General features: G+C 33.6%; 2 protein-coding genes across 3 annotated transcripts; both read left to right on the top strand.

Moving 5' to 3' along the window:
* The first annotated feature begins 19 nt into the window (after positions 1 to 19).
* Positions 20 to 11,608, top strand: LOC123899919 (protein BLISTER). The gene is made up of 13 exons (XM_045951222.1): positions 20 to 677; positions 1,375 to 2,092; positions 2,205 to 2,689; positions 3,588 to 3,707; positions 4,679 to 4,744; positions 5,414 to 5,524; positions 6,433 to 6,509; positions 7,698 to 7,765; positions 8,879 to 8,983; positions 9,643 to 9,830; positions 10,040 to 10,108; positions 10,547 to 10,711; positions 11,018 to 11,608. The coding sequence occupies exons 1-13, from the start codon at positions 600 to 602 to the stop codon at positions 11,096 to 11,098; spliced, it is 2,331 nt and encodes a 776-aa protein (XP_045807178.1). The 5' UTR covers positions 20 to 599; the 3' UTR covers positions 11,099 to 11,608.
* A 1,571-nt stretch (positions 11,609 to 13,179) lies between these two features.
* Positions 13,180 to 18,987, top strand: LOC123900004 (kinesin-like protein KIN-12B). Of its 2 annotated transcripts, XM_045951395.1 has the most exons (10): positions 13,180 to 13,405; positions 13,647 to 13,701; positions 14,535 to 14,677; positions 14,804 to 14,896; positions 15,319 to 15,468; positions 15,559 to 15,655; positions 15,786 to 16,211; positions 16,494 to 17,008; positions 17,100 to 17,222; positions 17,424 to 17,633. In XM_045951395.1, exons 5-8 carry the CDS (start codon positions 15,404 to 15,406, stop codon positions 16,506 to 16,508), a joined length of 603 nt encoding a protein of 200 aa, XP_045807351.1. In that variant the 5' UTR covers positions 13,180 to 13,405; positions 13,647 to 13,701; positions 14,535 to 14,677; positions 14,804 to 14,896; positions 15,319 to 15,403; the 3' UTR covers positions 16,509 to 17,008; positions 17,100 to 17,222; positions 17,424 to 17,633. The 2 variants fall into 2 exon arrangements, with proteins under 2 accessions (XP_045807351.1, XP_045807277.1); XM_045951321.1 differs by lacking the exons at positions 13,180 to 13,405; positions 13,647 to 13,701; positions 14,535 to 14,677; ... (1 more) ...; positions 15,319 to 15,468; positions 15,559 to 15,655 and having other exon boundaries at positions 16,069 to 17,008; positions 17,424 to 18,987.
* Positions 18,988 to 19,555: the final 568 nt, after the last annotated feature.

The raw sequence follows: 19,555 nt of genomic DNA on the forward strand, positions 1-19,555 counted from the left end.
CTATGCAACTAATGCAAGAATACTTAAATTTTATTTATTTATTTATAGGGTTGGAAATAGATGACACTACCACATGCCTTTGTTGGTGCTTCCACATGTCCTCTTTGGTCATTTTCAACCCCCCATCCAATTTAGAACACCAACACAACACCTGAATGCATCGTCACAAACAAACCAAACTAAAAACGTTTAAAACCAAAAGAGCCAAATCATTCATTTTTTATTAAAAAAAAAAAACCAAAATAAAATAAAACCCCAAATCCAGAAAACCAATAAAGAGAGAGAATTTTCTCTACAATTCTCTCTCTCCCGATCAGATCGGGCACTTATATGTCTAAAATCCAACAATTTCAATTCCTTTCTTACTTTTAACGTCTCAATTTTCAATTTTAATTTTTTTTGTTATTTCAAAAAATTATCAATTTTGGTTCAGAAATCGTTTTCGTTCCCAAATTTTCTGCGATCTGGGAAATTCGATTCAAATTTTGGGTTTGGGGTTATTTGATTTGAATTCTTTGTAATTCTGATGGTGATTAATGCATTGAAATTTTGAAATTTTAGATTTTGAAATTCTGTTTTAGATCGTTTGTTTTTCTCAAATGGCGTCGGCTCAGGTGCTGCCGAACAACTCCGCTTCGTCGCGGAAGCAAGAGCATCTGGAAGCTGGCAAGCGTCGGGTATGTATTTCATTTTGAATTTTATTTATCCTCAATTCTGATTATTAGCTTGGTTAAGGTGTAGAATTAGGGGTATTAATTTTGTTTTGGGATTTTTTATGTTATGCATTGTTGTGTTATCATTTTATGTATCTGTGTATGTGAGAGTAATGTGGGTTGTTTTCTTTTCAAAATAAAGTTTATGTTTTTGTTATTATCTAGTGTCGGGTATGTTTTGGAATGAGGATGGTAAATGGAGGGAGATAGGAAGTGGTGAAAAGAATTGCGGGAAAGAGGAATTTCGGATGCACATTTTTCGATTTTGGGGCATGAACATATGGAATGAAGTCTATTCCGTTGTTCCAAGGAACTAGGCCTAGGCCATATAGTTGTTACTTGCATGAAGATCGGTTTTTTCGGTTACTGAATTTTGGAAACATTTGTTAGGCCATGTTCGGGTTTAGAGAATTATTAGGGTAAAGAAGCTAGAAAGGAGAGAAATTTAAGTTTGTCTGGATTTTGTTATTTTTTTTGTTGAGTATTTTTTTTTTAAAAAAAATCCCAAAATATAATCTTTCTCGACAGTTTATAATTTTTAGCATCATCAATTTGCTGCGTTTTATATATAAAATATTGCATGCGTGTGTGTTTTGAAATCTATTTTATTTTTATTTTGTTCCCTTTTTTCCCATCTTAAATAATTATTTGGGTCTTGCAGCTGGAGGAGTTTCGTAAAAAGAAAGCCGCTGAGCGGGCCAAGAAGGCTGCACCGTCTGGCTCTGTTCAAAATTCTGATGCCAGCCAAAATCAGAAACAGCCTTCGGAAGTTGAAAATGTCCGAGTTAATGAGTCAGATGGAGTTACCACATCTGATGGTGTTGGAGGAACTGTTATTATTGACACTGGGACAAGTAACCAGAAGAATGTGAATTTGTATAACCAAAGTAGTAATCAAGGGTCTTTAGCTGGTGCAACTAGTCTTGTGAGAAATGATATTAGTACATCTTCTACTAGTCTGGTGGAGGAACATTCAGATATTGATGAAGCTAAAAGATATAATGCTTCTACATCTATTACATCTGCAAATATTAGTCAAAACAGCGAGGCAAATAGAGCGAATGATATATATGGAATTCATACCGGCGTTGTTGGTGGATTTCCATATGGAACATCAAACAACCAAAGTAATTTTCTACGTTCGCAAGAAAGTCAAGAATTCGATAGCAGTACTAGTCAGTCTAGCCTTCATGGAATCAATGAAAGCCATTCAAACAAGAATAATAGTTCTTTGAAGGATTATGCAGTTACTGATGGCTCTTCACCTTACTTTCCATCAAAAATCATACGTGAGAACTATGTTGATTCACTACAGAAAACTAAGCAGACAAATTCTTTCACTTTGGATAGTAGCTATTCACACGGTTCGGTTTCTGGAGGTAACATTTTAACTTTCTTTTTTTGTGCTTCAATAGTTTCACATTTTCATACAACCTGACAATGACTTGGTACTCTGCTGATGAAGTTTGCACAATATATGATGTACTACAGGCTTGAGCAATTCTACCAGTTCTATATTTAGAGAGACCTTTAGATCAGATAGTGATTTGCCTAGTCTACATGGTACAACAATACCGAAATATGATTCTACTGGTTATGAGGCAAGGAATTCCTCTAACCACACACCAATACATTCAGTGTCAACGGAATCAAGTTCTAGAAAGTCACGTCCATCTTTTCTTGATTCTATAAATGTCACTAAACCTTCTATGGGGTCTCCATTTCATCAACCAGAGCAAGATGCCTCTAAGTTTAGTCATTTAGAATCAAGCGGCAATGACGCATCAGAGTCTACTTATTTCCATAAGCCACCTGAAGAGACAAAAACTGTGGGACTTTTCTCAAATCTTACAACTGCTCCAGTTTTTAATAATAATCAGGACACACTGATGATACGTGCTAAGGAAAATGGCATGGAGAAGAAACATGATTATTACTCATCTTCACAAAATGAAGATTTTTCTACTTTAGAACAGGTGGTTTCCACTATAGTTATGGTCAAAGCATTTCTTTATTTATGCCAATTGTATGATGTTGTGGTGTTTCAATATTACTATTTGTTTATAATGAATGTGCAGTTTACTAGGTACATTGATTGGTATTTGTAGCTGTTAAAGCATTTGGTCGTTGGGGATTTCTGTAGTCTATTATATTATACACTAGATATATGAGCTAAACTGTGCACCTAATTTTTCATTGGTGTCATATATATTTTATGACAGCATTATTTCCTGCATATGTTGTGAAAGGAAAGACAATAAATTAGAACTAAGATATGTGCTAACATAATTTATGCAGTGTGCCATGCCTGTCTACTTTAAACCAATAGAATGTGGATATAAGTGTTCACCAATAATTTATGCAGTTTCTAGCAGCTGAATTTTGGTATGTGTAACCTCATTATTTAGTGAGGGAAAATATGTCTAGATTTTATTCATATGTCAACTATTTTGGGGATTCTCTCTAGTTTGTGGGAGTCAAATTATTTAGAAGTATTCAAATTATTTGGATTATTATATAGTACGACAATGAGAACCTCTAAATTAGTTGTGTAACTATAAACATCAATAGAAATTGTTTTTCTTCTCGATTCTCTCATTTCTTTTCTAGAAAACTTTGGAGTCATCCATTGCACTTTAGCTATGTTGTTTGCCCAACAGTTCTTTAGTTTAAAAATCTTATGTGAAAAATGTAAGTGAAAGCTTTTGGGAGGAAGGATATTGGTGTATTTGCATGTTATAAGCATCTTATTAATTTTTTTAAGCATCTTAGCTTATACATGCCCTTGTTAAAATTTGAACACACTCACACACACAAACATATCTTATGTTGGTTTATATATTTATCTTTGTATTTCCTTTTGTCATTATGCAGCATATTGAAGATCTAACACAAGAAAAATTTTCCTTGCAACGTGCTCTTGAGGCTTCTCGAGTATTAGCCGAGTCACTAGCCACTGAAAATTCATCTCTGACTGACAATTATAATAATCAGGTTGGTTTACGAGTTATAGTATGTAATTTTGTAAAATATTCAACTGAGACCTTTTCAGTTTTTAATTATTAGTATCATATTTTTATTTGTCTTTTGCTTATTTTCATCGTCAACCACTTGCCATTGGCATTGACGATTTTCATTGTTATCATAGTAGAATGTATGTACTTTTAGATTTTATATCATAATGTGTTTATGCAAACATATTTTGATATTTCATGTTGAGGGAAACCCAGTGTTATAAAGTTTCCATCATGGTAGGGTTCAAGGAAGTACCCATTCAGATCTATTGTAAACAGCCTTTCCTTGGTTTCATAAAAGATTGATTCCATGACTCCAGCGCATGACCTCCAGTCACTCAACATCAACTCTGCCTGTTGTGCCAAGATTCCCCTGAAAATGTTGAGGAAGTTGGAATAGATCAGCCAGTCCGATCGATTCCATTATAAACTGAACCTGTGTCCTGTCCAGTTGCTGACATGATTTTTTTCCTTATTGAGGTTTGAACATGGGTTGACCTACAGTCCTGCATAGGTTGAAACCAAGTCCATCCACTATAGCGCATGAACACACATACACACACACATTTTTGAATAACATGATATGTGCAATAATCGGAGCAGTGGTTTCTGAGGCTTTCTTCAAATCAGTGCCTTTTGGTCTACTTGTACTCCTCTGATATGCGATCAAACATTTGAATATTTTGTTGTGTCTGGGGACTTAGAAAAGGAACTTAGTTGTCTATAGAAATTGTGCAAATATCTTGAAAGGCAGGTGTAATTTCTTCTTCGTCCTTTGTTAGTGGGTTAATAATTTGTCTTAGTACTTGGTTCTTTGTTACTTTGCCATTATATGCACTCTGATTTGGATTTAAATTGCTACATTGTGTTTTTGGAGTACCATAGTTGTCTGTAAGGATACAAATCAGTCTTCTGCTTTGTTTTATAATGATTTGTTTTTTGTTTTCATAGAGAAGTGTCGTCAATCAATTAAAATCAGACATGGAGAACTTACAGCAAGAGATTAAAGCACAACTGGTTTGTATAAATACTCCCTATCTATTTGCATACCATTTTGCCGTGCTGGTATTCTATTATGCAGTAATTATTAGTCTATAGCTTTACAAATATAAATTATAATACTAAATCACATAATATTATGTGATTAATCAAGCTGGGTTATGATATTTTAATCTGGATATAAAGGTTGTTATAGCTCGGCTCAGTTTATTTAGTCTCATAAGACTCCATGTAACTCGGGCATCTTTCGAGCCAAACTTACAAAGTCTGTTGAACTGAGCTTCTTATTGACATCATTTTTATTCCTATCTCAAATCTTTGGTGAATAGAAATGTGCTGGTTAGATGCATTGGATGGCTGAGTAACCTTTTGTCTGCAATGTTTGTATTCCATTTTGGCTATATAGAATAGCATTTTTTATACATTTTTAAATCCCTTCCATTTTAATTGATATCGGTGGTTTCTTGAAACTGTACATCACCATGGGGATTATTTGACTTAACACGCTTTCTACGAGAGGTGTTAAATTTGATGTCATCAAATATCTTATATACAATCATTTTTCTTTTACCTTGCCTATTTATTTAATACTTTCTGTGCATCTCTCTATAGGCTTTCCACTTTGTTCTTCCTCCATTTGCCTCTATTAACTGTTAATGGTACGTATCTGACATTTCACATCAACAGGTTGAGCTGGAGTCTATTAGGAGTGAATATACAAATGTGCAACTTGAGTGTAATGCAGCTGATGAGCGTGCCAAGTTATTGGCATCTGAAGTCATTGGCTTAGAGGAGAAGGTAGTATTCTGTTCTTGGTATGTTCTGCATTTGTATTTAAATGTGAATACCATGTAAAATTGTCATCTTCTATTTGAAATCAACTTGTCATCTGAGTTGTTTTGTAACTGCATATTTTTGTCTAGGTGAGGAATTTGTCACATCTGAAATTAACTAATCTACAATCATCTGAAATTGTTAATGTCTACAGCGATTATGATTTGATCATAGGTTTTGAGTTAACTAAGTTAAAAGCAAACTCATTATAACAATTCAGGGGCTACTTGTGGCAAGTTAAAGTTAAAGGTGCTTGCTTGGAAAAGATACGAAGTTTAATTTGGCTCTGTTCACATCACCCTTCTTTAAACAAAAAATTAGTAGGTTGACATTGATTAAATATTTCTTTAGAAGTTACTATATATTAATGACATTCAAAATATCTACTTAAATGATCAATAATTAGTAATATCACAAAAAGACATCTCAAATTTTAAATGATAACCTCTTCATCCGAAATCTAGTTAGTATATACAAACTAGGCAAACATGTAATATAAATATATAGAAACTCGGGCCATTTGTAGAACGTGCTTGCGATGTGACTAAATGTATATGTAATGGGCTCCAACTTGGATGAATCACATCTTCATCAGACCAAATGTCTATGCTTTAGCCCAAAACTTAACAGGACAGAAATGTTAATATTCGAATTTTAATGTAAAAATATCTCTGCATTGACTGGTTCAATAAAAACATCACCACATCCACCCTTGATATAAGTGATTATGTAATGTCTATCGAGCAGAAGCACAGGCATAAGCATCACTTTTTTAATGAGCACATGAAGGTTGACTATTACTAAAAGTTAGGAATAATAGATATATTAGATTCCAACTTTTAATTTATTGTTGTGTTCAATAAACTTCTTAGGCACTCAGACTAAGATCAAATGAGCTAAAGCTTCAGAAGCAGTTGGAAATTGAACAAGCAGAAATTTCTTCATACAGGTATTTTTGGATTTTTAAGTATGTAGCAAAATACTGTAGATGGAAATATTAAGATTTATTGAATATTCACCCATGATTTCTACTTGAAATGGTGGCACTTCTTTGAAGGGATCTATTTTTGAATCTCTTCTTTGAAGTATTATTACAATTTCTTTCTTGAATGATATTATGGTCGTGATTCATGAATAATGTAGCAACACCCTCTATTGAATACTTTTGCCAATACACACTATCATCAGGTGAAATACTTCGAATCACACTGAATTATGTGAGTTCTATTACTTGGTGAAATCAATTCCCCAAATGGTGGGATTCGTAGGAGTTTTTCCGGCTACTAGTGTGTTAGTTTGAATGTGTTATTGAGTGTTGTACGGACATTTTTGTTGAGATGTTAATTTGGTAGTAAATTTTATTTTCTCAACCAATGTTTGAAAAAATTGAACAGAGTATAAATCAGAACTAGGGATGACATCCATATTGAGTAGAATGAAATAAATTTGAAAATAGGTGATTGGCATAGTGCTGAAGACGCACATCAATGTTTTGACAAAAAAAATTGAAAAGGAAATAAGAATGATGCCATCCATGATTGACTATATGTTAGTCTCTTTGGAACCCCTTCTACTTTTAGTGCATGCCTGGGTAGTTGCTAGAGTTTTTGCTGTGGAATTTATTTTGGAATAACTAATTTCGTAAAGAATCACTCAATATTTCTTCCATTCTTTTGCTCCTTGTTGAAGAATTTCTTTACCTTTACTTGAAGTACTCGTTTGCTTTCTCTTGCTAAAATTTCTTGTTGTATGGGAAATACATAATCAAACCATTTTAAAGAATAAGTTTTATGTTTGGGAATGTTCACCTACATGTAATTTGCGGTGACTAGAATAGAGATACTAAACTTACATTGCACATGAATAAATTATTAATTTTGGCAGAATAATTATTGGAATCCTAATTGGGTTTGGGTATGATTACTTTTTCTATAGAGATACTAAACTTACATTCCACATTCCCTCTACACAATGTGGTTAAAAAAGTTGTATTCTTCAAATATATTACTTCTCATTCTGTTGGAATTTGATTTGATGTCATCTCTCCATTTCCTTTGATTTGATAATTCTCCTGACTGAGTTTATCTATAAAGATACCGGGGTATTTTAAAATGACAGCTCATTTCAAATATTGCAGAAAGAAAATGTCGAGCCTTGAAAAAGACCGCCACGATTTGCAGTCAACCATTGATGCTCTTCAAGAAGGTAATCAGACCTCAACTTTATTTTATCACAGCAGTTTGGATTCACATAGATTTTAATGTTGCATCTGATTTGGAAGTTGCTGTAATTTTCTATTGGCCTGTCAATGTGGATTAGCGATGGTAGTGCTAGATTTATCTGATGCTTATGAAAGAAGGAAAGGACCGGGATTAAGGTGGTAGGACCCTGAACCACGTTGTGGGGAGTTCTTAGAAAAATATATTAGAGAGAAGAAAGGGAACGCTGATGTGGCAGGGAGTGAGGAGAGAATGCTATCCTACTTAGGGGAATCAATTATACAGGGACTGAGGGGAGAGAGAAAGGGTATCTGGAAAAATCATTTGGGGTAGTTATGGACAGCGAATATTGTTCTGTGTAGGAGCTTGGCTTAGCGGGCATTAGGATATTCATCCTTTTGCAGTTATTGTTTACTTTCAGAAATAATATACATATACTCAATAGTCATCATCATTATGCTTTGATTATCTGAAATACGATAATCAGAATACTTAACGATGGTCTTACGATTGTGGTGTTCTGCCCATATGGTCTTTAGTGTTTTTTTTTACAAATGGCAACATGTTCTGCGACACAAATTCTCGTTGGTGATTGACCCTATATTTTATTAAAATACTTCTTTTTTCTGTGTTAATTGTGCTAGTGAGTCTGATATTAATATGCCTATAACTCTTTTTAGATACTCCTTTAATTTCTCTATTGTTTATTAAAAATAAGAATGGTTTCTTTTTTGCATGAAATGTTCATCTTTTTTCTGGTTGATATTTTCAGGACCTAAACCATTTGCGCTTCTGGTATATTTAGAGAGTTGAATGCATTTCTTTTTTTTTTTTTTTTATATATATTTATTTTTGGATATCTTGTAGTTTGCTTTATTCTCTTTTGATAATATTACTTCTTTTTTATGATGATACAAAATATCAGGGACATACTAATAATGCTAATTAAGCTATTCATTGGTCACTAAATTTTGACTATATAAGTTGGGTTATTAAGATGGTTACTATTGTTACAAAATTGTGAAGAAATTTCATGTCAATTGGGTCATATGTGAATTTTGAAACCATGTTCATTTTTTTTGTAATTGCACTGATGCAGAAAAAAAGATGTTGCTGTCTAAGTTGCGAAAGGCTTCAGGGTTTGGGAAGGCTGTTGAGAGTCAAACAAGTAAAAGAGATGGTTCTACATCTACCGAGGATTTAGGTTTGTTTCCTCACTATGGTTATTACTCTGTCCGTTATAGGTATTCTGTCACAGGTCATCAACTTATACTTTCCTTGCATGCTAAAGCAACTCATCTCTCACGCATGTTTCTGGGGTTAATTTATTCATAAATATGAATAAGAGAAGCAAATGTTTTTACAATGTAAACTCCTGTATATCTATTAACAAGATGCTTGAATGAAATATTCTTAAAATATTTCATGACAGGTTTATAAAGTTTTATCGTTATAAGATTCTGATGACCAAACATCCAAGTATATGCTGCGTGTATCTAGTTTAGGTTCATTTTGTTTCTTTGTAAAATATATCCGTTTAGATAACTAGTTGCCGAACTCAGACTGTCTTATACTTGGGTAGATAACCTATATCTGGTATCATATCTTTCCTGCATATATAAAATTATCTGTAAATAACTAATATCTGGTATAAGATATTTCCAAAATTTTTAAAATTTACTTCTGGATACCATATAATAATAAATAAAGAATTTTGGAAGATCACATGTTTTCTTAATCCAAGTATGTTGATATAACTTGTAAGTCATAACTGGCTAATAATATGTGATTAAAGTACTCAAAAATCATTTGGATTTTGGTGGTTTAATTTTCTATAAGTGTTCATACATCTATGAAATGCAGTGAATGAAGATTCTGCTGCAAACTTTTCCAACATAGAATTCAATGACAATGCTCCTGTTCATGATGCTGAAGCATCTAGAGATTCTGTAGTTCCTGAAACTACACACTCATCTTTTGGGGTTTCTCCTGTGAATATTCCTCATGATCAGATAAGAGTGATTGAGAACATCAATGCACTAATTTCTGAGGTAGGATTTGCTCTGTTGAAAACTCAATCATTAATATATAAACCCTTTGTATAAAAAAATCATTAATATATAACCACCAACTCACATTGCTTGTTACTGTTTAGAGAATTTCTTTTTTCACCGATCCTGCTTCTATTAGTCTTATCTAAGTATTGTGAAATTGTCGTCAAATAAGCTCAAATATTCACCTGTATAGCATTTTACTGCAGCTGGCATTGGAGAAAGAAGAATTGATGAAATCTTTGGCATTTGAATCATCTGAGAGTTCTAGAATGAAGGTAATTCAATCAGAATTCTATTTTGCATGAATTAATGAGCACTGGTTTTCTTATTAGTATATTACTTGGCATTTATTGTTTATGTAATTGCGGAGTTGCGGAATAGAGCACATTCTTGAAAATAAGATTGGATCTGGTCTGGGTTCTTAGGGATGAATCAGTTTTGAGTTTGATTAACAAATTGCAATCCTCCACTTGATCTTCCTGGTTTTATCCTTGTTTCTCTGGTCCATTGGATTGGACATGTTTCTTCAAAAACACTAGTTTTATCCCAGTTATAGGTTGACACTTTATTTTCTTAGCTGCTTTATATAGCACTGATTCTGGTTTTAGAAACTTTTTGCATAATTTTGCCTAAAATGTCCTAGTCTTTGGTTTTATTCTGGTTTTGCATTAGCCTAACCACACAATCTCTGCTGTTTCTTTTCATTATTGTAGGAGATAAACAAGGAGTTGTCCCGGAAGCTAGAGGTCCAGACACAAAGATTAGAGCTTTTGACTGCTCAAAACATGGTTAATGAAAATATTGAAAATATTTCTGCAAAACAACCAGATTCTCGCGCTACGTATGAGAACATGCCATATGCTGATGAGGGTGATGAGGTAAAATACATGTACAGTTTATGTTGGTCAAGTAAACTTGTGTGAAAGACAAGCGTATGATTTATACATCGTCATGTGTTATCAATAAATCCCATCTTATATTTTGTAACTGTAAGCTTCACTGCTCATAAGTAGTGCAAGTGTCTAGGTAAGAATGGAAAAACTTCCATTTCATTGTAAAGTGTGGACGTAGTTGGTCTATTCTAGAATACTTAAGTTGTAGTAGGAATAGTGGTTGTTCAGAATACTAGGGTTAACAACCTGAATTGGAAAAAGGAATTGACATATCTTTTTTTTCCATTTTAGGTGGTGGAAAGAGTGTTGGGATGGATTATGAAGCTATTTCCTGGTGGGCCGTCAAGAAGAAGAACTAGCAAGCTTCTCTGATTGGGTTTACATTAGATTTGTAATTGTTGACGAAACTGTATGCACAGCTATTGGGATGAATCATGAAGCTGTTTTCCAGTATGCCAACCCAGGTAAAGAACCAGCACATTTCAACCCAGATCCATGAGTAACGGGTCAACAAATTTACAGAGTTGCTTTTTGTTCGTTACCTCCCGGGGAAGTGGAGGACGTGACCTGTTGTATATTTGAGTGAATTATACAGCAAATTCTTCAAAAGAATTGAAAGCTGCTTATTGATTGGCAATTCCTATTGCAATTTTTTTTGGAAGATGGCAATAAATATGTTATGCGGTTTTATCTCTCGATTCAATCCAAATTTTGTGCGATAGTAGTTGGATATGAAAGAAGCTACCAAGAAGCCTTGTGGGAACAGGACCATTTTGTTCAATACCGATATGATAAGAAGACATATCTGACATGAATATGCAGTACATTAGTTTGTACAAACACAATTCATAAAAGTATAAAAAAGTTTGAAGTTAGCATTTGTACTGTTGCTTCCTTGGTTCATTTCTTCCTAACAACGTGCATCCTTAACATTTCGATTGTTCCATCTTCACGCAGCGCAATTCTTCCTAACAACGTGCACCTTTAGCATTTCAATTGTTCCATCTTCACGAAGCACAATTTCGCACAAGCAACCATCATTTTCTGTTATCTTGCTCTTTTTACAAAAATCTTCCCACGCTTTCACCGTCATGCGACCATCTCTCCATGTACTTATTTCACCTCTCTTTTGGATGTGTTTTTTGCTCATTTGTGGCAAGATGTGATGATAAGCTGCTATTTCATTTCTTTGAACATCCTGTGATAATATAAACAATAAATGCAACTTGAATATCAAAATTTCAACACAACATAAATACATAAAAGTGGACATCACATCACTAATTGTGAAGAAAATGTAAGATATACCTTGCAGTTGCAACATATAAGGATGATATGCTTTTTAAAGCAAAGACTAAAATCCTTAATAACTTTTGCTGGAATATGCTGCAAAAGCCAAGAATGATACCATAAGACATGAGTATGAGAGAAGTCGAAGGCGAGAATTAAGACAAATTCCTCTACCTAGGCTCAAGCAAAATGGACTAATCACACACTTAAGTATGCTTCCATGTCAAAAAAATGTGTATACATGATAAAGAACGTATAAATAATTATACCAATTCATTGGGTCTTTGACGATTATGTTTTGCAAAGAATTGTGGATTTCCTGGCTGAATATACATTTTAACATCAATTTCATCATCTACATACACATCGTCGTCGTCATCCTCCTCCTCCTCATACTCATCATCATCATCATCATCATCATCATCCTCCTCCTCTTCCTTCTGATCATTCATCATATTATTAATTTCTTTTTCATCCAATACGTAGAACCCTTCATCATCATCTTCTTCTTATACCATCATATTAACATTGCCATCATCATCATCATCATCATCATCATCATCATCATCATCATCATCATCATCATTATCTTCGTTGTTGTCATTGTGATCCAGCTCCACCACCTCCTCATCCTGAATCATATTATTCTCTTCCGCCTCATCCATTACCTTTATCTTTTCACACATTGATGAAAGTTCAAGGATTTTGAACTTAAATACATTATTTTCAATATGTGTCAAAACAAGGAAGGGAAGGTTGGTTGAGAAAAAAATGTGATATTTTAGAAAAAAAATTGAAACTTGATAATTTTTTCTAAAGTTAACTTTCTTGGCTCATTTGTTTTATGTGAAGGTTTTGATATGTCAAGATCATTTTATGTTTTTGACTGTGTGACTGCATAATAATCTGTTTCAAATGTTGGTCACAATCTAGTCACATCATTTCAATTTTGGAACTTTTTATAAATTGGTCATAATAATCTGTTTCAAATGTTGGTCAAAATCTGCTCAAATGATGCATCATACTGTTGGGTCTAGGGAAAGTGGGTTTGAAATGGAATAATCTCTCACCCGAGCTTTACAAGTTTTGGTTTTGATGTTTGTCCTAATAGTTTTAGATACACTTTCATTGTATAAAATACAAACAAGCATTACAATTTACAAGTTAGCTATATTATCATTAGTTAGTCTTCATCACATATGATGTGAAATAAACACAAGAAGTTCTTTGATACCTCTATTGTAATGCTGTATTTTATGTTTCACTTCTATAAAAATAATGATAACCAGGCCTAGAAAAGCATGCTTCATTTTGGTATTGACAGAAATATTACTTGCAAACTTTTTGGCGATTGGCAAAACATATGCAAGGTGCGCAAATTGGTTGAAGGTACAACCATTAAACTTGGTATATTTGAAACATCTAATAATAAGGTTGGTCTGCAAATAAGATTGATGGCACCGTTGCCGAATTCTAAGGCAAGGCCTTATAGATTGAACAATTTTTTATTCGATATGCAATGTTTTTTTTTTTTTTTTTGAAATCCTGGCTCAAATAATCGGGTATTTTTTTTTATCTATTTTTCATATTGGGATTTTTAACATTTCTGATTTTATATTTTTTAAATTAGGGTTTGATTTGTGTTTAAAACCAAAATAGAGGTCTATAATCAAGACATGGAAGAGGTAATAATAGAAATTCTCTATCTTTCTCTGTCTTGCAGATGTATTTTCTTTTCCAATTTTTGAGTTTTGTGACTATATAGTAGACTATAATGATATACAGTATCTTATGTGATTGTTTATAGGAAAAAGGTTTGGGAAATATGAACAGTTGAGGAGAGTTTCAGTTTCTATGATTGTAAGTGCGAGTGTTTGTCAATATTTGAGTGATTCAATCACAACATTAATGCTTCAGCTTCTACTTATCTCATTGATATATTTTATGATTGTTGGATGAAATCTATTTTATTTAACGAATGTAAAATAATCACATAATTATTTGAAGCTCAACGAGTCACTTTCTTTTACATGTTTGATTAAATGGCTCATTGGATTTCACCATGTTCTTTTTGGTTACAAATGTGTGTTTCATTAGATATAGACTTTACAAATGTGTGTTTTCTTTCATCTTCTTTAGAGACATACCATTTGGAGTTTGATGTTAACGGTGTAAGTTTCTTTTCTACTCTTTACCATTTGGTCTACACTTGAACCTAAGTCCCCTCTACAAACTCTCCAATCGGTAGACATACTCTACTTACTCTACCGAACTAATATTATTAAAAGTATGTCCGCACTTGAACCTAAGTCCCATCTACAAACCCAAAACTCTACAACAAAATATATGACCAATAGAAAATTATATGAGAAGCTTTTATGTTGGTCAAATGAACTTGTGTGAAAGATAAGCATATCATTTATACATCCTCATGTGTTGTCAATAAATCCCAGTTTTTTTTTTTTTTTGGGAACTGTTAACAACTTGAATTGAAAAAAACATATTTTTCTTGTTTTAGGTGGTGGAAAGATTGTTGGGATGGATTATGATGCTAGCAAGCTTCTCTGATCGGATTTAAATTAGATTTATAATTGTCATGAAAATGTATACACAGCTATTGGGATGAATCATGAAGCTGTTTTCTGGTATGCCAACCACAAGGTAAAGAACCAGCGCATTTCAACCCAGATCCATGAGTAACGGGTCAACAAAGTTTACTTGTAGTTTTCCCTTGATCATGTTTGACTTGTGTTTATACTGGAACTGGTTTATTTTTTGTTTATTCAGATTAGAGAAGATGTCAAATCTGGTATCTATGTTGAAAATCTTACAGAGGTGCATGTGAGAACAGTGAAGGATGTGAATCAGCTTTTGATAAAGGTACGCTTTATCATATGGATTAGCCATTGTCAAACTAGTTTTAGACTGCCATTTTGTAGCACTCTCTTTTGATGCTCTTAAACCAGAGACAATTCAATGCTGAATAAACATGTAGCCGAAACAGGGTTTTATACATGTTATACATCTTTCTATCAAACCCTGCTATTGGTATAGCCGAAACGGGGTTTTAGTACATGTTATACATCTTTCTATCATTTTATACTTGAGTGTTTGCCCACTGATTTAGTTGTTGGCATGGCACATACTTTGCTCTAACAATTGATTGGATAAAATTTCAACCTGAAACTTCTATTCTTTGCTGTGTTTATAGCTAGTTCATCATAATTATACCTTTGGTTAACAAATTCTACAATCACTTTCGCATCATTCCAAGTGCTTACTGAGGTTAAATCCGATTGCAGGAATGTGATTAATATTCTTGCTGAAGTTTCTCAGACAGGAAAGCAGCGGCATATACCATATAGAGACTCCAAATTGACATTTTTAATGCAGGAGTCTCTTGGTGGAAATGTAAAATTAACATTGCTCTGCGCTATTTCCGCTACACAAAGGTAGATATGTTAACAACTGGTGATTTAGTTTTTTATTCTCTTTATGTATTATGGAATATATATATATATTTACATGACTCGGCATTGCAGCTGTAGGTGTGAAACTTTGTGTACATTGAGATTCGCACAACGTGCCAAAGCTATCAAGAACAAAGCTGTTGTAAATGAAGTAATACGCGAACACAAGGTTTATCTCTTCCACCATAATCAACCTTCTTTTTTTTCGGGCCAGTACATGAAATTTGTTTCGGAGATAATGCAGCTCAATCACTTAGTAAGTTTATGACTATTGTGACTATTGTCAATCATATTTGTAGTTGCAACAGTACAAGCATGAGAAGGAAAGAAATCAATGGACCGAGGCAGAAAGCAGGTTAATTTCGCTTACTGAAGAACTCAGAGCTGAAGTTGAAACTAACAGGTTGTTAGCTGAAAAGAGGAAGCGTGAATTAGATGCTGAGAGGAAGTGTTCCAAGGAACTGAAGGATGCACTGCAAATAGCTAATGATGATGTCAAGAAAGCAACTTCGGTAGCTGGAGTAAGAAGTGTTGTGTCTAAACTCATACATACCCCTGCAGCAGAAACTTCAGCATTAAACGCAGAACAAGAAGAAGAAAGGAGAATTCTAATAGATGAAGATAGAGGGCTTCAGTATCAACTGAAAGATACTTCTGAAGCAATGCAAGCTGCAGGTGAACTGCCTCTACCTCTTAAAGAAGCAGAAGGTGTTGTCACTGCTAAGGTGAGAAAATAATCAATGTGCATTTTTTAATCTGTGTTATCCACTGAGCGACTTATTGTTTTTGTCATCCTCTCCCTTTTCTCCAAATTTAACTGAATATAATCGTTCATCATCATCAGTATTACCAATCCGTTGTGTACTTCTTTTGTTTCCTCTTTTATATTCCCCAGATTTGTTGCTTCCATTCATTACTCTTATTACAATATGTAGTATGTACCTAGAGGTGTAAAATGTGATTTTTGTGGCCCCTAATTGTGAGCCCTTTCATTTTTGTGGCCCTAGATAAAGCCCTGCTAGATGACTTTGGGGGTTGGTAATCCTTTCAACTAGTACTTTATGCTAAAACTAATCTCACTGCCTATGAATATACTAGAGAGGTCGCAAATGTTCTTGGTATCAAAGATACCGGGATTGATTATCCCTCTGTTGAAAGGTCAAAATTTCCCAATTTTTTGTATGACCTTAGAGAAAAACTTGTTTGTGACAAAGGGAAAATATTCAAATCATCACATCTTAGGATAATCTTGAAAGATATGTCGGTAGAGGATGAGCACAACAAGTTGTATTTTAAACAATTGATGTGTTATTTTTTGGTTGAGCAATTTCTGTTATGCGCAAGCGACGCAAAGATTCTTCGTAGTTGTTCTTGGGTGTTCGTTAAAGATCTTGAGGCTTTTGAGCAAATCATCTGGGCAAAAGCTGTATTTGATCACCTTTGTGAATCTCTCAAAGATTTGAAAGATAAGATGAGGAAGCATGGTCAACATTGTTTCAAGGGGGCTGCTCCAGTTTTTGAGGTATGTTTTTCTCTGACAACTTTTCACATTATTAATAATGTTTGTTTTACGCATTTTCCTATATACATCGTTCACATCGAGACTGTGTTAGGCACTCATATATGAAAGAATACCATCGATGCGGCCACCAGTTAAATTTTCTGATCCTCCCATCCAGAAGTACAGTGCCCAAAGGTCTGTTGTGCTGAACCTTGATAAACTAACTGCCGAACAGGTACACAAATTGCTTAATTTCTTTTTTTGGTTAATAAGAAGATTTTATTGCTCTGACTAATTCTTTTTTGGTTCATCCGCAAGTCTTAGACAAAGTGAAAACTATCTAAAACTAAGATGCCTTAGTGCATCAGAATTTTATGTATCTTAACAATGTTTATTTATTTATTTTGAGTAAATCCATTTAATAGTTTTTTTCCAGATAAATGTATGTCCATGGTGTAATCTTCAAGATTTGTCTTTGGTGGAGGGTGAAGCTTGCTCTTAGGCTCCCTTTGTAGTGTAGGATGAAGTTGAGGATGCATGCTCTCTAGCTCCCCCTTTAGTGGAAGATGATGCTTGCTATCTAATCACACAAATGCTAATTGTAACAACCGGAGGTTTTATATATTTTTTGTGGGTCTTGTTTCGATTGACATTTTTATTAATTAATTAAATAAAAACTAAATACCAAAAAAAAAAACTAGTCCATCCCATAAAAAAATAATAAAACTAGCAACTAATTGAGATATATATTAAATTAGATTAATTCTTTTTTATGAGAAGATAGGTGATATGTTGCCTGAAAAAAAGATATGTGAGATATATTAATTGGGAAGAAAGAAAGAAAAGATATGTGAGATATATTATTTGGTCAGAAAGAAAGAAAAGATATGTGAGATATATTAATTGAAAGAAAAGATATGCGAGATATATTAATTGGGAAGAAAGAAAGAAAAGATATGTGAGATATATTAATTGGGCAGAAAGAAAGAAAAGATATGGAAATCTTTCTTGTTACTATATATATATAAGTAAAGTGAGGAGGCATGTTAACTCACATTTGCAACCCTAATCGTATTATTCATAGCATTACTTGAGAAACAAGAATGGTTCACTGTAATTCTTGCTCCTGCTGCTTGACCGATGATGTTTGTCATCTACACCCAACACTTCCTTCTTGCTCCAATACAAAACAAAAACAACACTCCAATAAGAAACGAAAACAACGCCAAGAAGAAGAAACCCAACAACAAACCAAAAATGTTGTTGTTGGGACAAATTGGGATGTTTGCGATTATGATATTCCATTGAAGAAGGAAAAGAGTGATCCTGGCAACGGGATAATTTGGGGCTATTGCGAATATGATCTTCCAATGAAGAAGAGAAAGATCAATAGGGAAAAGAGTAATCTCAGCTACAACAACAACAACAACAACAACAACGTATCTTTTATCTTTTCTTCCATCGAAAACAATGTTTCTTCGTCTACCAGCCACGACGACACAAAAATCGCCAACAAACAAGAAACTAAGAAGACGTGTAATGTTGATGATGAATGGGAGATCAAGAAGGTGCTTGAAAAGAGCGATGTTTGTCGCACTTTGAGTAGGCTTATGTTGAAGAAAGAATTGACTCAAGAGTTTGTGATTCCGATGGGGTTGTGTGGTGCTAAAGCTGCCAAGCATAAAGGTGTTGAAGTAAAAGTATGGGACGTTGACACAAAGTCTCTTCATTCTCTTGTTTTCAAGATCTGGACTTCCGCACAATGCCACATTTTCAATAAGAGATGGTTCAAAGATTTTGTTCTTAGAAGGGAATTAAAGAAAGGAGATCAAATTGGCTTACATTGGGATCAAGATAACGGACGCTTTAACTTTTCCGTAATTACTTTATAATTTTTCGTTGTGTAGAACTATCGTTATTTTCTTGTGTAGTCTTTTGATGCGTGAAAAGCATATATCCTTCATTGACATATATATTAGATTTTCGTTGTTTTATTTGATGCGGAACTCATTTATCCTTCATTGATTATAGATTTATTTTATTATATGATGTCCTATATAAATATGATCTATTTAGAAAATTATAATTTAATTATAGCAAAAATCAAAACAAATAGTATTCGGAAAAAAAAACAAATAGTATTCAAATGAAAAATATGCCCATATAGATCTAGCTCCAAAATAATTATCCTCTAAATAGTAAAAACAAGGAAGTCATTCTCCTCTAAATAATTATCTTCTCCGAATCGCTGCCAACAATCATCAAAATACAGTTTTCCGCTAATAGGACATACTTTGACATGCCAATCTCTTCCTCTACGATCTCTGAGGATAAAATCCACCATTACCCTCCTTTTTAAATGCACTAGCTTCGCAAAAGCAATCGGGATAAGCTGCAATTAATTAATAAAATGATGAAGATCAATGTTACTTATGAGTTAATATACCTTATAGTTAATAACTACTGCATCACATGTTATTTTCAATAAACTTGATCATTCATACAAATATATAAATATAACAATTTTGTAAATATCACACAAATGCATATTGGAGGAAGATTATCACA

The sequence above is a fragment of the Trifolium pratense genome, linkage group LG1, assembly GCF_020283565.1.
Source record: "Trifolium pratense cultivar HEN17-A07 linkage group LG1, ARS_RC_1.1, whole genome shotgun sequence".
Lineage (NCBI taxonomy): Eukaryota > Viridiplantae > Streptophyta > Magnoliopsida > Fabales > Fabaceae > Trifolium > Trifolium pratense.

Coding starts and splice junctions, on each gene's coding strand:
- LOC123899919 (XM_045951222.1), top strand. CDS start 600: ATGGCGTCGGCTCAGGTGCTGCCGAACAACTCCGCTTCGTCGCGGAAG. Junction 5,525..6,432: donor TCATTGGCTTAGAGGAGAAG/GTAGTATTCTGT, acceptor TAAACTTCTTAG/GCACTCAGACTAAGATCAAA. Junction 7,766..8,878: donor CATTGATGCTCTTCAAGAAG/GTAATCAGACCT, acceptor GCACTGATGCAG/AAAAAAAGATGTTGCTGTCT.
- LOC123900004 (XM_045951321.1), top strand. CDS start 18,091: ATGGTTCACTGTAATTCTTGCTCCTGCTGCTTGACCGATGATGTTTGT.